The sequence below is a fragment of the Desmodus rotundus genome, chromosome 3 (assembly GCF_022682495.2).
Source record: "Desmodus rotundus isolate HL8 chromosome 3, HLdesRot8A.1, whole genome shotgun sequence".
In the NCBI taxonomy this organism is placed as follows: domain Eukaryota; kingdom Metazoa; phylum Chordata; class Mammalia; order Chiroptera; family Phyllostomidae; genus Desmodus; species Desmodus rotundus.
In genome coordinates, this window is record NC_071389.1 from 174,256,099 (window position 1) to 174,276,552 (window position 20,454).

The 20,454-nt window shown below is 36.0% G+C and overlaps 1 protein-coding gene across 1 annotated transcript in view; it reads left to right on the top strand.

Annotated features, from left to right (window-relative positions):
* SLC15A5 (solute carrier family 15 member 5) overlaps window positions 1–17,884 on the top strand; it is an 80,823-nt gene extending 62,939 nt beyond the window's left edge. The window contains 2 exon segments of the mRNA XM_024575480.2: window positions 12,994–13,102; window positions 17,737–17,884. Coding sequence (XP_024431248.2) covers window positions 12,994–13,102; window positions 17,737–17,884 — 257 coding nt within the window.
* Window positions 17,885–20,454: the final 2,570 nt, after the last annotated feature.

A 20,454-nucleotide genomic window follows, 5' to 3' on the forward strand; every position in this document is an offset into this window, starting at 1 on the left:
TTATTCTGTCTCCTTTACAGGTCTTTCAGAATACAGCCCAGGCTTTCTGTGCCTCTGTTTCCTCCTCTGTAAATTGAAGGTAATAATTTGAGTACTTATTAGATAAATATGAAAGATGATAGAAAAGTCAAAGTAGAAATAGTTGTTAAGTATTATTTCCTTCAGGTATCATGAAAATTAATGTGTTTTAAAAATTAACTCAGGTAGGAGAGCTATGAATCTCAAATGAAGCATTTAAATCAGGTTACTGAAAGGAGGAAGGAAAGGAATTAACATTTATTAAGTGTCAGTTATATGCAGACCTTGCTATATGCATTTCACAAAGATATTATTTCATTAAATCTTTACAACGGTTCTTTGGTGGTAGATATTTGTAGCCCCATCATATATATAAGAGGAAAGTGAGCTCAGAAAGTTATATAAGTTGCCTAAATCATGTAGCCATGGCGGATTCCCAAGACCAAAGCTCTTCTCACTGCCCAGTGTTGATTTCCCGAGACACACGAGCACAGCCACCCAGGGGAATGACTGTTACATCTTTCTAATTGTCTACTTCTTCACTCCCATCCAAAAAGCATAGCCGTGTCTATGCTTTTATTGTATGTCTAAATAAAGCAAGTATAAAGTCCATTTCAATTTTGTCTCCACAATTTTGGATTATTGATAAATACCAGCACCGTGAAAAATAACTTTAAATAAAGAATGCTAATGAAGTCTGAGGAAAAGAATTGCTTACTGTGCCCAACTATTATTTGAAAGATTCCAAGAGGCACATTTTAAGATTTTCAAACTTCCATTACATTAAAAATAAAACGGTAATTAGTAAAAAAGAGGAAATATTATTTTTCCTCTAAAAAGAGGTGGCAGAAATCTGTCTTGAATCAAAAGCATTATAAAAAAGCAATATTTTCATTGTACTGGAAATAATGACATGTATGCTTGAGGCGAGCACACAGTATACTGAAGTGAGTGAATCTTAGGGTGCAGAATCAACTGTTATTGTTACTTTGTGGTATCATGATTTCCAAAAGAACATCTTAAGACAGTTTCATAAACAGCACAAAACTTCCAAGTTAGTGTTCAGGTAATTCAACTTCAATTGCTGTGGAAGAATTGATTGTGATGGAAAACCACCCCTTTCTGTAGTTTTATAAGAAATCAGAAATGATTTTTAGAAATCAAATTTTTTCAAAAGTATGTCTGGTGAAGTGATCTTAAAATGTTATTTTCCTTTTTTTGCTGTAAATGATGAAATAAATTCAAACTATAAAGGGGAGGGGAAAGACTTCAAAAAGGTGATGACAATTATTATTTGAGTTAATATTTTACAATGTTTTTCCATTTGTGTGCATGTGTGTAGGAATTAAATTTATATAGTTATGGATTTTAGGATCTGAACAAACCCTACTGAATGTTTAATAAACAAATTTGTATCAAGCATCCACCTTATTTCTTCCTTTAAATAATATTGTAAGCATATTTCCATGCCATTTGAAATTCTTCTCAAAGAAAAAGAAGCTCACTTTTAACAATTATATGGTTTATTTCATTGCATGGATACATGTTTTAATTAAATTTGACTCTCCTGTTCTGGCTGGTGTGGCTAAGTGGGTTGAGTGCCAGCCTGAGAACTAATAGGTCACTGGTTCGATTCCCAGTTCAGGGCACATCATTGGGTTTCGAGCCAGGTCCCCAGTTGGGGCACATGAGAGGCAACCACACACTGATGTTTCTCTCCTTCTTTCTCCCTCCCTTCCCCTATCTCTAAAAGTAAATAAAGTAAAATCTTTTAAAAAATAATAATAATTTGCCTTTTCCTTCTTAAGAAATGTTTAGGGTGTTTCCAATTTTTCAATGCTATAAATATTACTAATTACTATCATTCTTTTGTATAATCTTTAAATACATCCCTTATTGTCTCCTTGAAATAAATCCTGGAAGTGGAGTTGTTCTTTCTGAGGCATGTTAGTTAGAAACTAGGAAAATTCCCTGGCAAGTGCAATGAGGAAACTGAGACAAATGATTGAATAATGGCCAGAGGGTTTAGCAACTAATAAATCACAAGACCCTATCCTCCCTCACTGAAGATGCATAAGAGCAGATGGTTTAAATCATCATAGAGGGATAGATAACAAAAAACAATTAGTCCAGACTAATCCAAGATGAGGAAAGATGGTATAAAGCTCATTATGCCATCATTATAATGAAAATTGACACCCCAAATAGAAGGGGGATTGAGGGGGACAAAAACCATGACACTTCTGAAAGGACCATATTCTGAATAAGACCCTCTCCCAACCAGAAGGCAGAGTCCACATTTGGCACTACAAAGCTTGGAGACAACCCCTCACTCCCAGGAACATATAAAATCCCAAGAACTAACTGACCACCTGCACAGCTCACGGGAGCCACACCAGCCAGAGCTAACTTGTATTTTTTAGAACAGGAAATTGAAATTTGTGATGTTATAAACATTTTTTTTCCATTAATGGAATGCTTAAGCACATTCTTTGCCCATTTTTCCCTTGGTAGACTTGTCCTTGTTTTTTGGGAGCTTTTTTTGCTTTGTTTTATTTTTGGTGGTAGTTGTTTACTTTTTAATAATTTTATTATTTTAATAACAGTTGACATACAATATTATATTAGTTTCAAGTTTACAACATAGTGATTAGACATTTATATAACTTACAAAGGGATCACCGTGATAAGCCTGATACCCACCTGACACCACACATAGTTATTAGAATATTATTGACTCCATTCCCCATGCTATACTTTACATCCCCATGACTATTTTTATGGCTACTAATTTGTCCTTCTTATCCTGCACCTTTTTCACTCATACCTATAAACTCCCTCCTATCTGGCAACCGTCCATTCGTTCTCTATAAGCTTATTTCAGTTTTGTTTATTCACTTACTTTATTTTTTAAGTTCCACAGGTAAATGAAAGCATAAAGAATGTGTCTTTCTCTGTCTGACTTATTTCACTTAGCATAATACCCTCTAGGTCCAGCCATATTACCACAAATGGCAAGATTTCATTATTTTTTATGGCTGAGTAATATTTCCTTGTATGTATGTACCACTTCTACTTTATCCATTTGTCATCAGTGGGCAAACTTAGGTTTTTTCCCTGTCTTGGCTATTGTAAATAATGCTGTAATGAACATAGGAGTGCATATATCTTTTTGAATTGCTGTTTTGGATTTCTTTGGATAAATACCTAAAAATAAAATTGCTGGGTCATATGGTAGTTCTATTTTTAATTTTTTGAGGACCATACTGTTTTCCAGAGTGGCTGCAACAATTTGTAATTCCTACCAATGGTTCACATTCCCTTTTCTCCACATCTTCACCATGTGTTTTTTCTTATTTATGTACATATTATTTACACATTAAAGATATTATCATTTAGTCCTATTTGTTGCTAATATTTTCCAACTTTTAACTCCCCTTATAATTTTAGAGCTGAGTTTGTCTTACAGAATTTTGCTGATCTGTGTAATCAAATCTGTGAAACATTTTCATCGTGATTAATTTTATTACATTTATCTGTGGTTCTGAAATTTTAGTAGCTTAATATTTTGAATATAATTTTCTCATCCATGTGTACTTTATTTTTGTGTAAAGCAAGGAAGGCATTTCTTTGTTTCATGTAACCAAGTTTTACAACATAATTTGATATAGGTTGTGAAAAGTTAGTTAAACCAGAAATATTGCACAAACACAAAATGTATGGAATGAAGCCAGTGGGTTAATGCTGTGTACTCTTGACATCTTCTTAGTTCTCGGGTGACCTTAGGGCTGCTGCGGAGCTGCCTTTAGCTTATCCTTTCAGCTCCCTCTTCATTTTCACTTAGTATCACCCTCTTTTTAATTATTACACTTTGGTGATTTAAATTACATATCAGATATTACCAATCATATTTCTCCTTATGGTTTATTCTCCAGAAATAAAGATAATAGTTCCTATAGTTTATATTTCCAGGTGAATTTTAGAATGATTTTATTAGTTTTCCCCAATCTTATTTCTAAAAAGTAAAACTTGTTGGTTAATTATAGAAAATAAAACTTTTACAATATTTAGTATACCATCTACATCTATGACATAACTTTTTATTTATTCAATGTTTAAAAATTCAGTTCAACAAGATTTTCTTCTCTTTGTGTGCATCTTGAACACTCCTTGTCAGCGTTATTGTAGGAACATTTTCTTTTTTGCTGTTGTGAACTCAGTCATTTCCCTTCATTACAACGCATGAGATAATCACTCATATAAGAAGATTATTAATGTTTGTCTTCATCTTGCACTGAACTTTTTAAACTTCCTTAGCAAATTTATGAGAGTATTTTAGTTAATCTTTTAAACTGAGGGCAAAATTATTTAATCTTAAATATAATTTATTATCCATATGTCTTATGTTTTGTGTCTTTATCAGAACACAGAACTTCTAGGGCAATTTTAATACCAGAAGACAATCACATTTTATCTTGCTCATGGTTAAGAGCTCTCTTACTTTTCTATGAAGCATATTTGTAGATTTGTAAAGATAATTTTAAAGGATATACTTTAGCATAAGAAAATTTCTATTTCTTGTTTTCTGAGATTTAAACAAATCAGTTTAAATTTTATTGAATGCTTCTTGAACAGCTGCTCAAGAGCTGTTTGATTTTCTTACTGCTCCTGACATTATAGTATATTTAATTAATAGATGTTTCAATATTAAATCATCTTTACCTACAAGGAATAAATAATACTTGATAGCATCAATACTTGATAATCTTTTTGCTACACTCTGGAAAGGTCTAGGAAAGATTCACTGCTTTCATGAAAATTAAAAGGTACATTCACGACCTAATGTCTGTTTTGAAGATAATTCTGTGTAACTTTTCCCCATTACTTCTTGCCACTAAGATTTTTTATTTCTTCTTCATTCAGTTTTGGCAATTAATGTTTTTCTAGGTAATTATCCCATTTCTATAAGATTTTTGACACTAATATAGAATGCTCACAGCTAAACACTTTTGTTATGTATTCTAAACAGACTTGTCAAGGGTTTTTGTTGTTACATTTTTTTCTGTAATAAATCAGCTTTTAGAACTATTAAACCAAATATACTTTAATATATTGACTTTCCCCTGTCATCTTTATTTCCTTTCATTTTATTTCCCTTAGACTTGTTTTATTTGTTTTCTAATTTTTTGTGTTTAATGTTGAGTCCATTTATTTTCAATCGGTTAAAAAAATGACTCGATGAGTAAATTTAAAAATCTAATTTGCTTTATTCAATTATTCATGAATCAGGCAGCATCCCATCTAGTACATAGAAAGAAGCTCTAAGGAGCTGTTCCAAATAGAAGACTTTCTTAGAAAGGGGTGGGACAAGAAATTTATTAACAAAAGAAAAGATCGGTTCAGTCAAAGTCACCTCCTTTTGTAGGAAGGATAGGAGTCTATCATGCAGATTACCTCATGCTGGTCAGGAAATTGCTGATTGACTGGTTAAAGGTCAAATTCCTAAGAGAACCAAATTAAGTTTTGGTTTGCTGCTCTGGGGCAAGTGACTCCATCTGGGGTCTCCTGGGGTTGTGTGTGTGTGTGTGTGTGTGTGTGCGCACGCGCGCGCGTGTGTTTAACAATCCTTACTTTAAAATTACAAACATATGTGTTTTATATGTGCCTCTGAGTAGAATTTACATCTGTACCCCTAAACTTGTAAATGCAATTTCCTCACTTTCTTTATTTTCTAAATACTTTGCAATTGGTCTTATTTCCTCTTTGACCAACTATAATTGATCCTTGAACACCACAGGTATGAACTGCACTGGTCCACTTATACGTGATTTTTTTTTTTAATAAACACAGTTGGCCCTTCCTATTTGTTGGTTTTGCATCTGCAGATTCAAGCAACTGTGGATACAAAACAATATTTTCCACCTGCAAATGGGAATCTAAGGACACAGAGAGCCTAGTGTGTGTGCTATTCTGTGCCATTTTATATAAGGGGTTTGAGTATCCATGGACTTTGGTATCCATGGGGGTCAAGGAAATAATCACCATGGATACCTAGAGCCAACCGTAGTTAAATTTTAGGGGGGTCCAAAAAATTATATGTGGAATTTTGGCTGAAGAAAGAGTCAGCACCTCTAATGCCCACATTGTTCAGGGACCAACTGTATTAGAGGCAGCATCTTTAATTTCTAGATTTGGTTTGTTATTAATGTTATTGGGTTGGCCAAAAAGTCTGTATGGTTTTTTCCATAAAATAAAACATACATTTTTCATTTTCACCCATAACTTTATTGATTTGGATATTTTGAGTATATCGGCTTCTCCCATGTGGTAGAATGTTGATTGTTCTCAGTTAATTTCTCGATTTGATCACTACACACTTCAACTAGTCTACAGACCAAGAGCATCGTCCAACAAGAAATCTCCAGCAGGAAACTTCACAAACCACTTTTGACACATCTGATCAGTCAGAGTGCCTTCTCCATACAATGCACAAATCTTTTTTTTTTTTTTGCATTTCAGTTGTGTTTTTACCTTTCTTGAAATAATAAAGCATAATGTGCCAAAAATGTGGTGTATTTTCTTCTATCTTCAATATTAAAATGGCTACACAAAAATTCAGCAATTTTGATGTTTTTTAAATGCACACTGATATGACAGCTGTCACAATATAGTCTCACAAAATTATTCCAAATGAAGTCAGACAACTAAGCACTACCAGAGTCATCTTATGAAAAAACCATTTTAAGTTTTTGGCCAACCCAACATTTAAAGCTCTATAAAAGAGTATATTCTCTTTTTGTACTAAACAATGTAATCTTTATTAAACTATTATCAATCATATTATTCTAATTCCCTACATTTTATTTTTAATGGTTTTATCAAAAACTGATCAAAGCGTGATATATTCACCAGAATTGTTTACCATGTTTTTGTTCTTGTGTTTCCAACAGATTTTATGTTTTCTCTACTTAAGAGATGGTTTTTGACTTTTCTTCTCTTTAAATTCTACTTTTCATCAATATAAAAAGATCCTCAGTGCCCCTTTGACATAGTTTTCCCTATGAATTCACCTTTGCCTAAAATAAATATTTTCTATTTTATTTTTGTCATTTCCTTATCTGTTCCTCATTCTATTTATTTTTTTTTATCTTCATCATTTTGGTTTAGATGTGTTTTGGGTAAGCAACCATTATTGGGTTGGCCAAAAAGTTCTTTTGTTTTTTTCCATACGATGGCGCTAGTAGTACTTAGGTGTCTTTAACTTCACTCAAAACAATTTTCTTAGATTGTATTGTGATGGTTGTCATATCAGTGAGTGTTTTTAAAAAAACATCAAATTGGTGAATTTTTCTGTAGCCATTTTAATATTGAAGATGGAAGAACATAACAACATGTTCAGTATATTATGCTTTCTTTTTTATGTATTTTTTATTGTCATTCAAGTACAATTGTCTCCATTTTGCTCCCACCACATCCCCCAGCCTCACCCATCGCCACCTCCCACCCTCAGACCTACCACCTTTGGCTTTGTCCACCTGTCCTTTATACATGTTCTTTGATGACCCTTCCCTATTTTTCCCCATTATCCCTCTCCTCCCTCCCCTCTGGTTACTGTCAGTTTGCTCTTTATTTCCATGTCTCTGGCTATAATTTGCTTGTTTGTTTGTTTTGTTGATTGGTTTCCACTTATAGGTGAAATCATATGGTATTTGTCTTTTACTTCCTGGCTAATTTCACTTAGCATAATGCTCTCCAGTTCCATCCAAATGGGAAAATATATTTGCAAATGATACCTTGGACAAGGGTTTGATCTCCAAAATATTATGCTTAATTATTTCAAGAAAGGTAAAAACACAACTGAAATGCAAAAAAAAAAAAGATTTGTGCATTGTATGGAGGAGGCACTCTGACTGATCAGATGTGTCAAAAGTGGTTTGTGAAGTTTCCTGCTGGAGATTTCTTGTTGGACGATGCTCCTGGTCTGTAGACCAGTTGAAATGCGTAGTGATCAAATCGAGAAATTAATTGAGAACAATCAACATTCTACCACATGGGAGAAGCCGATATACTCAAAATATCCAAATCAATAAAGTTATAGGTGAAAATGAAAAATGTGTCTTTTATTTTGTGAAAAAAACAATACGGACTTTTTGGCCAACCCAATATAGTAGGTATTATGGTCACTTTTTCTTCCTCATATTGGCCTTTTTTCTATTTATTCCTCCTCAAAAGAAGAGACTTGCTGAGAGGCAGTATTTACCAACTGGGAATGTGTGTGGGTTCCCTTAGCCCATGGTCACTTCCCATGTTTTTGCTAAAGTCGTCTGTGAAAGCCCCCATCAATACCCAAGGTGAGGCAAGAAGCATGTTGCAGTAGAGCAACAGCAGCTACTAACATTCTGTCTAGAACTGATATGGGGGGTGTACTTGAGAATAGATTGAACAAGCAGGGTCTGTAGAAGGCAAGCTTTGTGGTAACAAAGCAATGAGATGACCCCCTGTTTCCTGCAGCAGGAGGTGATTGTTGTTTGAATAACAGGTCTGGTAGGGAAATGAAAGCTGTTAGGTTGAGGACTGACTGGCTAGTGAGCAGCTGGTCCGGCTAATAAAGGAACTAGCCAGGGGGCAGAATTTCCCTCTGGATGGGAAGCAAATCTGATGAGAGCAGGGACATAATGTGGTTAGGCCTTTGAGGCCCTGTGAAGTTCAAAGACATAAAGGTAGGGTGTGAAATTTTGGGCCTTACAATATAGGGCATAATGTGGGACAGGAATAAAGTCTATTCCTCTTTCATATTAGCAACTCTGCTGTTTAGATAATAGTACCACAGCATGTGTAAGTCACCATATGTTTCTCAATCCAATTTCAAAAACCTTAAACTTAGTGTAAATGATTCTCACAATAGGTTGAATGTCAATCCCGGGATTTAGGTGGAAATGTTGTCTTAAGTATTTTAGAGGATATTTGGGATAAGCTATTTCAAAGTGTGCTGTCCAAACATTCCTAAACTGTTGAGAAGATGCTAAGAAAAGTCATAAAAGTGGTACAGTTGTAACAGTTAAGAAGTTGAGCGTTCTGTTGAAAGATGCTTCACTTTCCCGCTCTGCACCTTCACCCTTTAATCTGTAAAATACCAGAACTAGTCTAGATAATCTACAGTCCTTTTGTTTCTAAAATGATCGTGATAGTTTAAGCAGGAATATTTTATTTAGTAACTGTAAAGTCTAACACTCCAGAGTAATCCCCTGTTTGTATACCTGCCCTATTATCCTGTGAGTTCCTTTTCTTCAGCAACTTGGAAAGCCCATTTCCTGGTACATGAACATTCCTTCAGTGATTTGAAAACCAACAACTACAGCTGAACAAGAAATATCTGGGGGACCTCTAAACAAGTCCAAATATTTCGTGGGCTGTATTATCTCAGTGACCTAAACTCATTATTTACCAGCCGGTTATACCATTAAAGTATTTAATTAACTACATTTCACTGTGAACATTAATGAACGTCACCTACCAATCCCCGGACTCTTTACGTGGCGCATTTTCCTCTCACACTGTCAACCTTCCTGTCCACCCCACCCACAATTTGGAGTTTAACTGGTCAGTCCCACTCTAGATCTAAAGTGTTCTCTTTATCTCCTTTTGCAAGGATACTCCTGATTTCAATCAGCTGTTAGAAGTGTCAGATGAAAAATGGCACAAATGTGAATTATGACAATAAAAGTTTATAAGCTCCTAAAATAAAATTACAGTACCTAAGAGCTGAGTCAACTGACAATGTTAAATGGAACATTTTACAACCAGTCCTGGGATAATGATAGAAGAAAAAATAAAGTAGCACAGAGAACATGAAGAAATACCTGACAGGAAAGATCTGAGCTTGACCTTGGTGGGCCCAAGATCGAGCTCAGGCTACATGAGTTTGGGTGAGCTAACTTAAAAGTGAGGATGGGGAGGGGGTGATGTAATGTCTGTGTCCATGCCCAGCTGTTGACTTTATTATTTCTTTTACTTCCCGTAGCAGCTCAGTGAGAGAGGTTTGTTTCATTTTAGAGAGGGGAAATCAAAGCTAACGTGGTCAAGTTAGGCTAACACCCAACAAAGCTGCTAAATAATAGAGACAATGTTTGACATCAGAAGTCTCTCTGATTCCACAGCCCATGCTCTTTCTATAGTTTCTTGTACCCAATGCAATCGCTTTGCATACATAGATAAACTCTGTATAAATGAAGAAAATTTTAGGTTTTCTAAAGAATCTGTCTTTCCAACTTGCTGCTAGTGTTTATTCCACACTGTCAATTCAGGTGATGGCTCTCTTTACCATGTAGCTTTCCATGCAAATCAGCTGCACAAAGAATGTTAAATTATTGCTAAGTAAGGAAAAATATAGAGCTAAAGTGGAGATCAGCATTAGAAAGAAAGCCAAACTCTAAAAATGATATTTAAGAAGGAATACGAGTGTTACAAGAGTTTGAAGAGGTGAATGGCAATCTTTCATTTTAATTTTAAATAACTCCACTCACAAAATGTTTTGTGTTACTTACAAATTTCTACTGCCTTCCTCTAGCCTTTCTACTAAGACATTCTTCTGTCACCCCACATGCCCACAATACCCAATCACAGTGCTTCTCGTCTGTGCCCGTCCCGTGTTCCCAGTGATAGACGCGCGCACACAGGCACGTGGTGGAGGACCTGGTGCTGTCTCCTGATAGGCTAGTATTTGCTGTAATTGCACACTTTCTTAGAAATAGTATGTTTTACCTTTAAAGAGCTTACAGATTTTATATTCTTTTCTCTCATCTGATTTTGTTATAATATAAAGACGGTCTTTTCAATTACCTATTATGGACCAAAATTCATGCTCCAAGAAGAATTAATGTCATGTTGCTTCTGAGGCTTCGCATGTTCTGTGCAAACTCCTCTTACTCTAGTCAGAGAAACACAGTGATCAAATGACATAATTGTATGACATGCAAAGTGCTGATGTGACATGAAAAGGGCAGAAATATGATTGGGATATTAATTCAAGAGTAATAAGAAAATAGGACTATTTGAATGGGCTTAGCCAGATAGTTTAACTCTTTCTGAAAATGTGTGATATTATCTCAATTTACTTTGGCTTCCACCCCCAACTCCCTCCCATTTAAGCACAATTAAATGTTTAGTTTCTACACACACGCGCACACACACACACATTAAGAGGGTTACAAAATATTCAACAGCCAGAAACAGAGGGAAACATTCAGTAAAACTGCTCCTAAATATCTGATGGAAGCATCATGTCAATATAGCAATAAAACCATAAATTTCCATTGTAATGAAACACAAATTAATAAAATGGGAAAGTAGAACTTACAAGATAGCTTTAAACTCAATACCACGTTTCATTTATAGGTCCAAGACTATAATGGACAAAAGCTTATTTTCATGGTTGATCCATAATAATGGTCATTGAGAAGCTAAATGACAGAGGAGAAACAGCTTTAAATGGGAAGTGGCACAATTAATCACAACTGTCATACTTATGCACTTGCTGACTATCAACCTTGAACAGAGCATTTAATTCAAATCCCATTTAAAAGTATGCACTGTCAAGGGAGAGGCCAAGAACCATTTTCTAGTTCAAGAAGCAACGCACAACCCATGCACCGAAGATGGCACTGGAAATCAGGGCTATTGGCATACAGACTGATTGCTCTGATCCTGCAGCCCTCTTCACAACCCACTGCAGGAGCAGCTCCTATGCAAAAAATAAAATGCCAAGTACCTTGACGTCTGACTTTTCAAAGATGATCGATTCCTCTTCTCATAATGCATAACGTTATTTGGAAATATTATGCACATGCAGAACTCCAATTGAATTAAAGTTCTCTCTATGAAAAGAGATTTTGATTTTAAACACCCTTTTAAACATTCTGAAATACTATATATATAATATATGTGTATATTATATAATATATATAACAGATTTTATATATATATATAATCTGTAATATATTTGTTGATACTAAGATACCATTGCTGTTTTGAAAGTATTACATAAAAATAAGTGTTGTATATATAATACATATTTCATATAATGTATTAAATCTCAAAACCCACCAAAGGAAAATTGAGTGTGTTGAGATAGAGATGGATATATAGATGCAGATATTGATATAGATAAAATTAGATGCTCTAGATAGAGATAGAGATCACAGAGACAGAGAGAAAGAGGTATAGAGGTAGAGATACAGATACACATAGAGATTTGGATATGGGATGAGAAAGACAGAGAATTATAGCAAAAGTCAAAATTTAGGAGCAAACTAAAAACAATTACCTTGAATCCTAAATAGTTTCATATACCCTTATTTAATAGTTTCTTATATAATAGTTCAATATCAGAAGGAAGTATTTTGAAGTATTAAATCAAAGGAATTGACCATCAGTTCAAAAAATATCTTCCTGTCAACCAGAGATTGCAAGTAATTTGACCAATACGATAAGATAACACTAAGTTTATGTAAGTTGTCAAAATAATGTAACATCTAGCATCTACACATATTATCTGACTAACCTTAAAATTAGCATATGAGACAGACTACCTGGTCATGGAAAATATTTTTCATTCATTTAATGTATATTTACTAAATAATTCTTATGTGCCAGCCGTTGTTCTACATACTAGAAATGAGTAAGACAAAGATGGTTCCTGCAAACTAATAGGATAATCAGGGTTACTTTTACAGTCCAGTTCTTCTGACACCTAAATTGTGTTATGAGAATTAAGTTCTTCTGACCTTGGGGTGATTTGCTTGTCATTTTACTATTATTTACAGAATTAAATAAATTTTGACGATTAGTTTCAGATGAGCCTTTTTGCTTTGTGAATATTATTGAAGTGAATAAAGCTCTATGAATCGTGGAATGATAAAATATTCTCAGAAACGTACAACTCTGCAGTTGAATAACAATTACATTTGTTCCAAACAGGCAATTGGTTTCCAAACACATTAAACAAAGGCAATTTAGAAAGCTTCTTCTTCTTCTTGGCATCATTAACGTTGTTGAACGTCCTGGGATTCTGGAGTATTTCACAAAGGTAAGTATGTGTGTGGTAAGGGGAACACTTTCTGAGTTCATGAAATATTGACCTGGGAACCACCACCGAGCCAACAGGAATCTTGTATGCCATGACTGGACAAATTAGCTTATTAGACAAATTCAACAGATTATCTAGAGCAAGAAATTCCTATTTAGACTTCACTTTTTCAATCAATCCTTATAATAAAAACAGTGCTTTACCTGATTCTAAAACATGTTCTAAAGAAAGCTTATTTTCTCCATTATGTAGTACCACTTTAGAATTAGAAATAACCATGTTGGAAATAAAAATGAATGAATCATTTTCATTAAAAGAAAATATCATTAAATAAATAGCTAGAAATCTAATGATGCTTAAGATTTCGATTCTACTCGGGCCTTTAATTCAGCAGTGACCATTTCAAGGTCAATAATAAACTGGGTAAAATCATTTAGCGAGTCACCCGAGACCATTCGGTGACTTCATATGTTTCATCTACCATTCATCCATTGCCAGTGCACCGCTCTCTCCGACACATTCTTGGATGGCTGTGTGCTTTTGAACAAACTGTCTTAACATCTCTGAGCCTCTGTTTTCACAGTTAAAATAAAAACAATAATACCAACCTCTTATGGGCTTTAGGAAGATGAATTTTGATAAAGGGCCAAGCATAACATCTATCATAGAGTGGGAACAAAAGAGATGCCCATTTTTCTCACATCCCTCCATTCATTTGTCTATTTATTCATGTTTATCCCATCCATTGCCACTTCTTCCCTGCCTATTGCATTCTTCTATTCATCTAATAAATTTCTTTTAGAACATTAGTCATGGGATAGGCACTGTAGTCAATTAGAAGGATACGAAGCCAGTAAGTCAATAATGCGTAGTGCCCCATGTGATCCTGCTAACACAGAGCCTAAGGACCAGTAGGAGAGAGAGGCAGGATTAATGACAAAATCAAACAGATGATGGATCATAGAATTGTGCACTTGAAATCTATATAATTTTGTTAATGAATGTCACCCCAATAAATGCATTTAAAATAAAGAGCCAAAAACCAAATGAAAAAGTCTTAATAGCTACATGAATTTTATAATTTATACCTGCCAAAATGTGTAAGTTGTCAAATTGACCCTCCACAATGTATAATTTCCCTAAAATTTCTATTTCATTCTTAGACTGAAAATAAAATTAGAAAATCAAAGTCTTGCAGAAGGATCCAGCAAGAATGTCCCCAGCTTTGTAGTAAAAATAGAGTCAGCAACAAAAACTGAAGCTGAAGCAAGGTCTTTTCCCTCCATCAACTGCCTGCAAACACATCGCTGGTGCCCATCTGCCAATTCTCACAAACTTGTAGTATTTCTCAATTTTTACTTTTTCCCCCGCTGTGAGATTTGACCCCTGTCTTTCTTGAAGTAGTTTAAAAGCCAGCCCCTGAAGTCAGCCCCATTGAATTCAGTCGCACAATTTAGCTGTACTAACCTCAGCAAGCTGTTTAACCTTGCTAAATCTCAGATTCTTCCTTTGTAAAATGGAAACAATACGAATAGAAATTGTGCCATAAAGTTGTGAGGAGAAGTGCCCAGAAAGTTAACAACATGGTTAACAATAGCCTCATACTTGGCCTGAAGCTCCCTTCTTCCTCCTTGGTGTTCTTCTTCTAGACTCACGCTGAGGTGTGGCCAGGATGACTACTATTATGAGCTGCGTTCAGGTAGAACTAGCACTGAAACCAGAAACTATCAGCTAAGGGATTTACTCATTCATTTATTCATTCATCCACTCAGTCAACCAACATACTTTGCATTGTTCCAGGAACTAGAAAAGTAGAGTTGAAAAAAGCAAAGCCCCAGTCTACATGAAGCTAACATTTAGTTCTCACATTAAAATATGTAAGTGTGATTCTTTCTCTGTGGTTGTCAAGTAAATGAGTTACTATGAAGAAGTAAGAGATGGTGGCGTGGGATGCAGAAGAGGCAAGAATAACAATATACAAAGCACCAGACACTGGTGAAACCAGAGATGAGAGGGACTAAATGATAATAAAGGGTTTATTTAGAAATGAATCTGATTCTTACCAAATCTTCCTCATCTTTTATACACTGTTCTTTTCTCTTTATTCTGCAGGCTTTTTGAGGGAAGGGGGAAAAAGAGAGGATGAAACATGCAAGAAGGAAAAAATTTAATTTTTCATGTGCATGGCTAGATACACATAAGTAACCTCATTTAATCTCTACCATCTCCCTCTTACACTGCACTTTAAAAAACTAAAGTGAGAAACTAGATAAGTAAATTGAGTAAGTTCACACAACTGAGATTCAGACTCAAGTTTGTGTCTAAAGCCCATACACCCTCTCCTATACTCCACCGCTTCTAAGTTCCATAGAAGTGCCCTCTACCTGCTCTCTCTACCCACCCACCCTGCTCCCGCCACCTCTTTCACACACACACACACATACACACTGCCCCTTAACTCTGGTAGGGAGGGAGGAAACCAGTCCCTTCAGTTAAAATAACTGAAACCACCACCATCTGTTAATCAGCCACTCCATAGGAAAAGAATGGGTCACAGAACAGAAGAAAGAAGAGTCTGAAAATTTTGCCTACAGAGATTGAGTAGCTAGAACCAACTATTAGAGCAAAGGTACCCTTTGCCTTGAGTATCTGTTACCCATTGGGATGAAATGGGCCAACTCAGAAGAGTTAGGCAAGAAACTGTATGGAATTTAAGGTGGAAAAATCAGTGACTTCAGCGAGGAGTACATGATTCTGATTTCTTTCTGTACTGATTGCTATTGTCAAACACTAGCAAACAGTAAGAATGCAAAGAGATGGGAGAAAACACAGGTGTCTCAGGGACAGTATTATTGAAACATATTATTTATGAGTCAGATAGTGTTTGATTGCAATACACTGCAATACACCTCTAATCACAATCCAATTTTTACCAACCCTGAAGGTGTTCAGAGCCAGATAACAGTGACACATGTAAGAACAGCACAGTCCCAAGCTATTCTTGTCCCCAAGACTTTGAGGATGATGGATTAATCATGAAAAAGCATAGTCATCAATGCATAGGTGCCACTGGGTCTGTATTAGCACCAGAGGCCACCCCCACCGCCAAGTTTATATTCGCGTGGTGCAATCCTGGTGTAAGTCTTAAACCATCCAAGTCTTGTCTGAGTCACTGATTATCACCTGAGTACAATTAGGAATTACCTGTGAATGTCAGGCCAGGCTTACCTTTCGTTTGTACAAAAAAAAAAAAATCTTTGCACGGAGTCCTCCTCCCAATCAAATCTGAATAGGGCAATGGTGACATGTCATCATACCTGAGAATCTCCAGGTTGTGGGTAAAGAAAGTATGAAGGAAAAGTCTTTTTCTTGCTGAAAAGTATTAGATAAGCATCCCCATAGTACTTAATACAAATGTATAGTCCTTACTGAATGCTAATATTAGCAAGTATTATAGATGTTTCTGGGGGGAGGTGTTTCATCACAACCCCCCATCCCTCCAGCACTTCAAAACACATCTTACCAAGTTGATATGTATTATTGCACTTATTTTGTCAATGATACAGTAACCTTTTGTGCATAACCCAAAACAATCATTGAAAGCAACATAAGTCAGATAGAAATGACCAGTTATTTATGCATATTCTTCTCTTACAGTTATTTTTAGCCATCTATTGAGAAGGAAAAGAAGGTAAAATCATCTTTGGAAACCTTCACAAGTCAAAAATAGATGCCTGATCCCAAAGACTGTATTGTACTTGGTAGAATTGAATGTATAACCCATATTCACTTGTTCATCCAACAAATATATATTGGACATCTGCTACGTACCAGGCACTGGTCAAGGCACTAGGAATACAGCAGTGAATCAGGCAGCCTGAAACTCCTCTCCTGGAGCTTACTTAGAACTGTCCAACAAAACAGTTTGTCTTTAGAGGCAGCATGTCATAGAGGGAAAAGGCCAGGAGTCCAAGCAGTGAGTGAGTTATGATTCCAAACCCAGACTTTGCCAGCTACTATTCGTATGAAACCTAAGCAAGTTATCTCACCTCCTAGAACTTGTTTCCCTACCTGTGAAATGGGACGACTCCACCTTTCCGGGGCTGTAGTGAGAACTCAGTAAGTGAGGGTGAGTATAGTATTGTACCCTAGCATGGTACTTGGCACTTAGAGGACACTCAGGAAAAGCAGGTTTTTCTTGGGTCAGGGATGCACATTCTATTGTAGAAATATACTCGTGGATTTCTTCTTCAAAGATGATGTTTCCCCGTATAGTCTCAGCACCAAATTTACAAATCCCCATGATGTCTTATAAGTCTTTTGGGAGCCCTGGCTGCCCTGAAATCAATAACGTTGGGAGAGTTTCAGACTTCACCTTCTCACTAACAGACTCACTGTGTGTTGTAAGAGAGCGCCATCTAAAGGTCCTTATGAGACACCTTAATACGCTCTAAAACTCCTTTTGTTGGCTCCTAAAGACTGCCGTAGTGAGCAGTGCTCTTAAATAATCGTCACTGTTGGGCCTGTATATATGGGCCCATAATAAAAGGCAGACATTCTCAGGAGGAAAGCAAATGATTTATCAAGTCATCTACATCTGGCCCTAAAAAAAGTTTTCTTTCTTTCTTTTTTAGATATTGTATTCTAAATCATTTTAATGCTCAGAACATCAGTGAGAGTAATCTGGAAGAAACACTTCTCTTCCACGAAAAGTCTCTGAAATTTTATGGCAGTACACAGAAATTTTCTTCAAGTATCGATCTTTGGGAGACAGCCCTATGAAACTGTATTTGACTCCACCTGTCTTATGAGCAAAATATTCATTGTTGTCTTCAGCTGAACACTTTATGCATTTTAGTTTGAGCTGATATATAGAGGAGTGGCTTTCTGAACACTTTTTGTGTACTATATTTACAAAGACTAATTATGACTCTAATAAACTATTATGCTTTTGCATTAATATGCTATGTATTAAAATTATAAAGTAATTTCAGAGTCTAGGTGAATGCAAAAACAAAATGACAGTTTCCTATACGGCACAATATTGTACAACTTGTTACAATGGTTTGGCCAGTAAAAGCAACATACAGGGTCCAGCAGAAGTAATACCTGCTTGAGTGTGGTTGGTAGGGTAATAATATGGGTGTGATAATTTGTAGTCTTAATTTGAACATTTCCCCTAAAGTGTCATATGATATGCTTGAGTATGATATTGTTATGTTACAGAATTACATGCTTATGATTTTGTGATAAAAGATTTTGTAAAAAAAAATGGGGGTGTTATTTGTGCTGGACCCTGTATATGGGGTTTTTTTTTTTTTGAGTTTTAATGTGCCATTAGAATCAAAACAACAGTATGTTATATTCTTCCTTTTAATATATTAATCAAACACTTATTATATGCAATTTTGATCATATACTATGAGCGAATAATAAATCTACATATGATTTGATATTGATATTCTCAAAATTGAAAAGCAATATACTAAAATGTAGGACCTTAAGAAAGAGCAAATACCCACATGCTAAGGAAGTTGTAAAGTAAATTTAAATTGTGGAATTACTGAGGTTAAAAGAAAGAAGAAAATTAGGGAAGGTTAAATGAATGCTGAGAGGAGAGCAAGTGGCAAGTCAAATAGAGACGCTTAAAGGATCCGCCAGCCCAAATGAGATCTTTGGGTCCCTACTGCGACCAATTCAAACTCATTCAGAAAATCACCTCCCAAAACAGATTTTTCCTGTTTAATCAAAATAATGCGGAAACTCATTTTCTAAAAAAAGTAAATGAAACTAACGTCCCATATCTTTGTGGCAGTGCCTTTATAGCAAAGTTTGGTTGAAGACCACCTGCTTCAGGTGCACTTTCTGGCCCCTACGACAGACTACCTTTACCCAAATCTCTTTCCAGCAACTGGTGGTGTGAGCAGACACACCCGAATGACTCCTAAGCTCCCTACAGTTTGAGCGCCACCGCCTTCCAGGACGGTTCCCGTTGGGTAGGATAGAGGGGTCTATCGACTGACTGATTGCAGATGATCCTGCCAGTAAGTGCCTCCGTTGTGTATGCCTGAATTATTTGAGATCTGTAGAATAAAAGATTTATTCGTCTTGATTAGGTATGATATGCATTTTTAATTGCAGAAGAGCAGCTGTAAAGTGCCAGGTGTTTCTCTTACTCAAACCACAATTTGTTTGCTGGCTTGTTTGAGGACAAGTGAAGAACCTGGGTCTTACAGACGGAAAGTCTTGCTCTGTAACTTTCTAGAATCCTTCTCTCTCTTTTCTTTTTTTAGCATTTTTTCTCTGACAAAACAGTGAAGCCAACCCCTGATATGCCTTAGACTCTTTCTTTGCTACAAAAGGTTAAATGCAAAGTTTACAATTTGAGTTGAAGGAACACCCAAATGATCAAGAAAACTTTAAATACTTCACATCAGTATGAGTGAGAAGCTCTACCAGTCTCTCTCACCCTTAGAAAAAGGGTCCGTCTTATGTTGATGTTTCCCACCCGCCAAATGTGCCTTCCTCTCCTAATTTCTCCATCATAATAGAAAAAGGCTCTCGTTATGCTTTCACTCACCCTTAGAGATGAAAAGAGAGCTACAGAATCATAAAGCTGACCCAAAGCAAACACCAAAAGAGCTTAGAATTCTCACATTGGAGTTGACACTCGTGATTAGCTAAATTGCAGTAACTACACATGCTTCCATTCGGAACGGGATGCATTCACACAGCAGTTTCTTCTCCAGTGCCTAGCAACATTATCATTGAGCACCTGGAATAGTTTAGGCATTAAGTGTAATTGGTTTTGCTTTACATAAATCTGTAGCTTTGTAAATAAGCGGAGCATTTCAGCCTCTATATAACACCAATTAACTTAAAGGGATGCGTTGTTTGCAGAAGCCTGCTGGGGCTGTACTGTATTTCTCCGGTAATATGCTCAGTGGCAGGCAAAGTTCTGTGTCCCTGCAGTGTTCTATTTACTCCCAGCCACTCGGTGCCAAGGGTCTGTAGCCAGCCACTCATTTGCTCTATTTTTCAGATGTGAGAGATTGGGAAAATGAAGCCTTCCCTAAAAGCACCTTCTGTGCTCTCTCTGCCCATGATGGAGACCTGAAAGGCAAGGTATTTGAGAACGTCTTGTGCGACCCACAGAGCACAGGCCTGACCCCATGTGATTCTGACAGAGACAACTGACAGACTGACAGAGACGTCTCTTCCTCTTTTTTTCCTGTAATGCTGTGATCCAATGCAGCCAAAAGTCGCTACATTGAGCCTGTGTACAAAATCCAGAAAACCCTATTCTTATTATATGAAAATGTTTCCGTCAGAGTGATTTCTTAAATCACACT